Genomic DNA, 7,840 nt, shown 5'->3' on the forward strand with positions numbered 1-7,840 from the left:
CCCTCCCACCCCAACAATGCTGCTGGCTCTGCCCACCCCCGCCCCCCCACCTCAACCTCCAGGCTGGCCTCTGGGCCGTGGTCTGGCTGTACCTGCCACAGGGTGTCCTGCCCCCACCTGCTGCAACCCCGCTCTTGTGGCAAGGCCCACACTGGAAGGCTGACAGGGGCCTCTTCCTGTGCTGCCCCTCTCCTGTGGGAGGCGAGACAGGCCAGTGCCTGATGGGTGCTCTCAACCCACAACCCACAGTGGACACAGCTGCAGGCAGGCCTGGTCCGCCTCTGGAAGGGCTCCTGGCCGCTGTGCCTGCCCCCAGCCCCACAGGGCACGTGTGTGCATACATGTGTGCACGTGTGCTGGGGCGGGGACCACAGTGATGACCGAGTCCCTGCCCTGTCCTGAGGACCCGGTGTGGCCAGCCCCACCTGGCTCCTCCCCCAGGTCCCTCTGGAGCCTGCTGCCAGACACCTGGCCTTGGTGGTATGAGCTGCCCCAGTCCCTGCTGCTCATCCACCTGCAGCTATGCAGGGGACGGGGGTCTTCTAGCCCACCTGCCCCCACAGTGCAGGATGACCCTGGGGTGAGCTCGGGGTCTCCACTCCCTGGAGGGCCTGGGCGGGGGGGGGGGGGGAGAAGGGGACAAGACTCCCAGGGCCAGGAGTCAGCCTTCATAGGTGTCCCCACTCTTGACACAACACACCAGATGGAGTTCATGGGGGTTCCCGGGGAACCTGGCAGGCGCAGCCCCACCGGCAGGTGGGCAGCTTCTGAGGATGCCCCAGAGGCGGGAGGAGCTGGGGAACAGACCCCACCCCAGCCAGGTCTGGCCGAGCACAGCGCTGGGCCCAGGCCTGTGACAGCAACTTACTGAGCAAAAGCAGAACCGTGCAGAGGCAGGACACCAGGGCACGAGGACCGACACAACCCACCTAGGGCTGTCTCCCTCCGCCAGGTGGCCTGCCTCTGTGAAGTTCCTGGGGCGTCCTGAAAGCTAAGTCCCCAGGACACAGCAGGTGCCCACTGCCCACGGGCCACTGGGATCCTCATGGGGGCAGGCAGGTCCTGGGCAAGTTGATAGAAACGCAGGAGGACGGGGCTGACAGAACTGGCAGGAGCCCCCAGGTCCAGAAGGAGTGAGAGGGCCTCCCCCCGCCCCGCTGCCCCCCTGCAGGGGAATGGGGCACAGCCCAGCTCCTGGCCAGGCCACAAGCAGGATTCGAACTCAGCAAGGGCGCGTGCGTGTGCACGCATCCACGCCTGTGCACGCTGGGCCTGCGTGCGTGTGTGTGTCCCCTCGCTCCCCCACGCGGCCTGGGCCAATTTTATCTAGCTGCTTTCCGCTCCGTTTCACGCTCGTTCAGCTGCTGAGCTAGACGATTGCTTTGTAACTCTAGGGTGCAATTTCCCTGTCTGTGAGGCGCTGGGGCACAACTGCTCAGAACATCTCGCACCAGACGCGGGTGGGTGTGCAGGCGCCCGGCCCTCGCCCCCCAACTCCTCGACCCCAGGGACAGTCCCTGCAGTGGGGTGGGGCTGGTCCCAGGAGCCTGGCAGGGACCAGAGCTTCTGTGGCAGGTTGACGGCCCCCACCAAGGGGCTGCTATTTGCAGACACCCTCTCCTTCTCCCATCTGTTCCCATCCTGGATGGCACCAGAGGGCCTCAGGTCAGTTTTGGTTCAACACTGCAGACTGGCCCCATACCGACCCAAGCCTGTGGCCCAGGGAGAACCTAGCTGCAGGCCTTGCCTTCAGAAAGGGGGAGAGACACCCCATGCACAGAGCTCCCTGAACTCCTAGCCAGCCTGCTCAGCACCCTACAGGAGCAAGGAGTGCTCCATTTTACAAATGCAGATAGCCAGGGTCGTTGTCAGAGCTGCCTGTCCCTCAGGGATGTGGGGGACGTTGTGGTCACTCACTCCAGAGCTGAGGAGTGTATGAGAAAGGAGGAGGGAGAAGGATGCCAGGACTGCACCCTATAGGACGGCCATGCTGGGGCAGGCAGGCAGGGGGGAGAGAGGGACTGGCCCCTTCCCCACCCAGCATGCCATCCATGAAACTGACCTGCCTACTGCATGTGGGGACAAAGGCCTGGAAGGTGAGTCCCAGTGGACATTGGCTCCCACCGGCCATAGACCAGATACTCAGACTCGAGAGCTGACACCCCTGCCTATCCTGGATCTGGCCAATGGCCAGTTCCCACGGAAATTAGCCAGCCAATGGGACACCTCAGGGCCCTGGCTCACAAATTTCAAGCCTAGCAGAGAAGAGGAGGGCAGGTCTTGACTTGTCCTGGCCCCGAGCCAGTTGGGAGCCCCTGCCCTGCATCTGCCGAGACAGCTGGGCCAGGCCAGGCCCAGAAGCCCTCTTCTCAACCAGGCCATGCTTGCCCTCAAGACCCCATCCCTGAAATACTCCAACCATGGTAAGACCACACACTACCTAAGAAGGTAGTGCCCAGCAGCCCCCTGGCTCTGGTGGACCTGCTAGGCTTCCACCCCACCCCCAGCAGCATCCCCCGGACAGGTGAGTTCTGTCCCATCCCTCCAGACACAGAGCCCCAGGGCATGCACAGCCAGCTCTCAGAATGGGGGTGCACAGGCTGCAACACCCACCCTGCACCCACACAAATTCCACAAACCCTCTGGGCATCCTTTTCCAAAAAAGAAAACAAAGATCACCAACTATAACCACCCCACAGCCACAGAGGGGCTGGGACAGGGCCCCTCACAGGCAGTCCGTGGGGCCTCCCGGAGGAAGCAGGCCTTGCCACAGGCCCTGAAGGACAGGCACAGCTGAAAGAGCTGTCTGGGCACTGGTGGAGCTGGGAGCTGGGAGCCGGCCCACTGCAGCCTCCCATGTGATCAGGCTGTCGGCCCAGCTCTGAACCCCACACACCCTAGGACTCGGGAGCCACATGCACCCTAGGCTGTGTGCAGGGCTCCCCTCCCTCCCCAGCCCTCCCTGTGGGCCCAGCTTGCCTGGCCCACATCTGGACCACACGCTCAGACCCCGGCACAGTGGTCAGCCCCAGGCTGGCAAGGCCATGGCTCCCATCAGGCCAGCATATGAGGGCCATTTTTCTCGCCCTAACACTTCCGAAGTCAACAAACAGAGCCCCCTCCAAAGTTCACCAAAACAGACACCCAATCGGCATGCCCAGGGCCCAGCCACGAACTGCCTCGTCAGGCCCGAGCTGGACGCCAAGCCCAGCCTTCAGAGAGTCACGTGACCCTGTTATTTCGGGAGGCCCCGGAATGTGCTCTATTTTGGGTCCCAAGGGCTCTGATGTTACCAGAAGCCCCTTACCCAGCCAGGTCCCTGAGTGTCCCCCTGGAGAAGGCCTGTAGCTTTGCTTCTGCTTCTGGCCACCTGGTGCCCCCACAAGCAAATGCACCACTAGCAGCTGAGGGCCTGGTGTGGGCTGACCCCTCTAAACTTTGCAAGCTCAGCCTTCAAGTCCCCCCATCCAAGCTGAGGCCAGCCTGGGCCATCTCCCCAATGGGCATGAAGCAAGGCCAGCCCTGGGCAGCAGGGCCAGGAAACAAGGGCTGCCTCAGGCAAATCCCCCAGCCTCTGATGGGCTCAGTGGCAGCAGCTGGGATACTCCCTGGCCCACCAAGCCCCTTGGTGATTCTGAGAAGAAGCCCTCTTGGCCCCAGACCCCCAAAGTGGTCAGGCAGCTGAACGGGACAGTGGAGACTTTCCCGCAGCTCCAGGTCTGATGGGGCAGCCAGTGGGTCCTGGACAAGCCAGGCCCTCTGACACTCACCCCCCATGAGGGATTAGGCTGTGTTGACAAAAGGGCTTAGGCAAGTAGCCGCTTAAATGGACCTTCAACTGCATTGGACTTCAGAGCCGGTCACAAGCTTAGGAAAAAATAAAATGTAATCAGAGCCCAGGACTCTCCACTCAGCCTGGGGGTACGGGCTGCCTGGGAGGTGACCAGCTGGGCCCACAGAGCTGCCACTTCACGAACACAAGACTCCCAGGCACCTCGTGGATAGAACAGTTCACCGAAGCCCATGGGGAACCTTGGAGGTACACCCTCTGCTCTTCATAGAGACTCCAACACAGCCACCCTGGAGCCTGGGCACCCTCAGCGCCAGGCCCACACGTGCCAACTAATAGGACTAGCTGTGGCCCTTCTGGGGCATTAGGGAGAAGGACTTGTTCTCTTCCCAAGAATTAGCCAAAGTGCAGCCAGGCCCTGGCCATGTCCAGGGGCCAGAAGCTGAGCTGAGCACACATTCCTGCTCTGGAAGGGTCTTCTGGCGAGCCCAGTTCTATGAGCACATGTGTGTACAAGAGCTTTCGTGGAGTAAAAGGAGATGTCCCCAGACCGGTTCCCACGGGCCCTGCAGTGGCTGTCCCTCAGCACCATGCACAGACATCCCCAGCTGGGGACTCCAATACAAACCCACCACTCAGCACCTTAGCTGGACTTCTCCCAACCAGTTTTCTCATCTGCAAAATGGGCACGAATGCGTAGCCCCTCAGGCTGGACCTCGTGCTCACTCACCCACTCTGTTCTACTTCTGTTGGGAAGTAAGTCTTCTCAGATCTGACACACTTGGAACCTCCCGCCCCAGTGACCCTGTAGCAGGCCTGCCCTGAACCACAGGCCAGGTGCTCAGACCAGCTCCCTCAAAACCCTAGGGGGCTGACCTCTCAATAGCACCAAATGTCCCTGCAGCCATGCTGGGTGCTAAGCAACTCCCAGGGTGGCCAAACTGCACCCCACCCCCACACCCTCGCTGTAGGGGGTGGGCAGGCAGAAGGGGCAACGGTCATGGGGTTTGGTTCATAATCAGTTGTCTTAATTTCCATTCGGCACAAATCCTTCACCAGCCTGACAGCCTGGCTGCCGTCCCCACACCAAATTAATGTCCTTCCCGGAGATCATTTATAAAGCCCCCTGCTTCTCACTGGCTCCCAAACCCTAGGGAAAGCAATGAGTGGGGGCCTCTGACTATGCCCACTCCTCGGAGCTAGGACCAGGGCCTGGAGTAGGCAGGCAGCCTGGGGCTGGAAACTGCTGGGCAGGATGGCAGCAAGAGGACAGGAAAGCTGACCCTCCTGCCTCTGGGCTGTCCTCCCTGACGTGGGGCTAGCCAGTACTGGAGAACAGCTGGGGGTGCCAGAGTGAGGGGCCCCAGTTCTGAATTTGAAGTCCCTGTGATGCTGGATCCTGGGTGACCGTACCCACCGGCCTGGGCAACTATGGGGGAGAAAGGGGTGTCAGCTAGCTTTCCAACGGACACACACCCAGGGGCCAGAGGCCTGCTGGAACGGGCGGCTGTCCCACGGGGCAAGCAGCGCAGAGGCCACTCCGGGCCCAGCGCGCCACCCCGTCTGGGTGCCAAGGAGGCCGAGAGCCCTCGAGCGAGCTCAGAAGTTGGTCCTCCGGCTGAGGCCCGGTTCTTGCGCGGCCCGGTTGGGGCTGGGCGCTGGGCGCCGAGGGACGCGGGGGCCGGGGCGCGCGGGGCGCAGAGCCCGCGCCGGTTCTGGGGGTCCCCCCTCGTCCCGAGCGAACCTGCCGCCCCGCGCGCCCTCTGCCCACTCCCGCTCCGGGCAAGTGGGGCCCGGCACCCTCGCCCCCTCCCAACCCGCCCGCCCGGGCCCGGGAAAAGTTGCCCTGCGCCCACCCCTCCGGGCCCGGCGCCCGAACTCGCGGGAAGGCCGGGGGCGCAGGGCCGAGCCGGACGCCCCCGCCCGCCGGCCGCCCGGGCCCCGGGCCCGGCCCCCGGCCGCGGCCCCCGCCCGGCCCCGCGGCGGCCAGCACTCACCGAGCGGCAGGAAATGTTTGGTGTCCATGTCTGCCTGCCGACTAACTCATGCCCTGCCGGCGCGGAGCTGCGGGAGGCAGCGCGGCGGCCCCCGGCGCGGCCGGCCCGGGCCCGGGCGGCGGGGAGCCGGCGGCGGCGGCGGCGGCGGCGGCGGCGCGCGGAGGCCGCGGCGCGGCGAGTTGTTGCAAAAGTCGCCCAACAATGTAAACTACTTGTGCCTGCGCGCCGCCGCGCGCGCGCCCGCCCGCCCGCGCCCCCGCCGCCGCGCGCCCGCGCCCCGCTCCGGCCCGGCCTGCGGCGGGGGGGCGGCGGGGGGCCCGCGACGGGCGCGGACCCGGCGCAGCGCCGCCGCCGCCGCCGCTCGCCCCCGCCTACCCGCAGCCGACGCGCGCCCCCGCTCCGCCGCCCGCGCCGCCCCGCGATCGCCGCCCGGCGCCGAGTTGCGAGCGCCCTGCAAACTTGCAAGTTTGCCTCCGCCAGGGGTTCCCGGGAGCCGCGGGCAGGCGGCGCGGGAGGAGGGCGGGGCGGGCGGCGCGGCGGGGCGGGAGCAGAATTCCCTCCCTGGCCTGCCAAAAAAAACCGCGGCCCGGCGGCGGCGGAGGAGGCGGAGGAGGCGGAGGAGGAGGAGGAGAGCGGGGCCGGGAGCCCAACGACCATTGTCTGCAGCGGCCACACAAAGAGGCCGGCCGTGGCCGCGCGGGGATCCCGGCTGGCCCAGCAGACGCCCTGCGGAGAGCACCGGACCAGCGCAGGCAGCGCAACCGGCAGACGCGTGGGGAAACTGAGGCACAGAGGGGTGATGAGCCCCGATGTCAGTGACCTGGCGACTCCGGGGAAGCTGGTCAGCTTTGGACGTCCCGGCCCACCCCACACATACACACTTGCAGCCGAAGGGCACCCAGTCCCTCACCACTGAGGGACCCGCAGGCCGGCTGGGCAGCCGGAGGGGGCCTCACACTGCACCTCCATATTGGCCCTGACACCTCCAGAACCCTCCTCAAAGGCGCTGCTGACGACTTGGACGTTGACTTTGTGGCCCATGGCTATTTTTATACCATGGGTAGTTCTCTGCCCTGACTTTTAAATTCATGATTTGTTTGTTTAAAAAAAACGAAAGGAAGCACTCCTGCCCTGGGACAGCTTGGGCCTCCTCCCGCCCGCCGTCTTGGGCGGCTGGAATTCGGGTTTGGGTGTGAGCTACCTGCGCAGAGCCAAGCCAGCCTTCCTGAGCACGCGCACCGCCTCTGGCCTGCTGCGCCAGGCTGGCCAAGGCGCCCCGCCTCCCTGGCCCCGAACCCCAGCTCACTGCTGCCAGTCCTACACCCAGCTGGGAGAGGGCACAGCGGCTCACCAAAGTCAGCCAGCTGCACATGGCAGCTGGATCAGGGGGTTCTGGTGCAGAAGAGGGCTACAAACACATGTGGATGGCCTGGAGATAGCCACAGTCTGACAAGGGAGAGGGTCCCAGGGGCACTACTGCCACATGTGCCACCTCCCTTCTAGGCTTTACTGTCCTTCTCTGGGACATGGGACAGTAATAGGAGGACCCCTGTGTCCTGTCCTGGAAGGAACCCCTTGTTCCACTGGGGGCAGGAGCACCATGGGGTGCACCTGGGAGAGTAAGCCTTGTTGGGGAGCCCAGGCCAGGTAGGCAGCCCTCCCAGTCTCCCCGGCGGCGCTCGGAGAGACTGCTCCCAGTCTCTCTGCTGGCTTCTCCCTACCCCCGTCCCCTTGGCCACACACACACACACACACACACACACACACCCCATCTGGCCAGACAGCCTGCCCCCCAGGACCCTCCCTCTAGCAGTGGACTTTACCTGTGGCCCTCACCAGCCGTCATCATCTCCGGTGGCACAGCCCATAGCCTACTGACCTCCTGTGGGCCTGGGAATGGGTCCACACCTGACCAAGAGTGAGGAAGAGCTGGCCTGCGCCTGATGGGCTCTGGGTGTGTGCTGCACACCAGGTGAGGCCTGTCCCCGTCGTCCCTAGACCAGCCCCTGGTGTGGCCCAGAACCCAGCCTCCCTGCCTGCATCAGACCTTGTA

At 64.8% G+C, this 7,840-nt stretch overlaps 1 protein-coding gene across 1 annotated transcript in view; it reads right to left on the reverse strand.

The window, feature by feature from the left end:
• The window catches only part of Rxra (retinoid X receptor alpha), a 93,179-nt gene extending 87,265 nt beyond the window's left edge, over positions 1-5,914 (reverse strand). Inside the window, exon 1 of the mRNA XM_046465355.2 lies at positions 5,788-5,914. Coding sequence (XP_046321311.1) covers positions 5,788-5,815 — 28 coding nt within the window. The 5' untranslated portion in view covers positions 5,816-5,914. The remainder of the gene's footprint in view (positions 1-5,787) is intronic.
• Between the last annotated feature and the right edge of the window lie 1,926 nt (positions 5,915-7,840).

Source organism: Marmota monax, unplaced genomic scaffold (assembly GCF_021218885.2).
Source record: "Marmota monax isolate L192 unplaced genomic scaffold, Marmota_monax_Labrador192_F-V1.1 WCK01_AAM20220418_F8-fsc00167, whole genome shotgun sequence".
Classification (NCBI taxonomy): Eukaryota; Metazoa; Chordata; class Mammalia; order Rodentia; family Sciuridae; genus Marmota; species Marmota monax.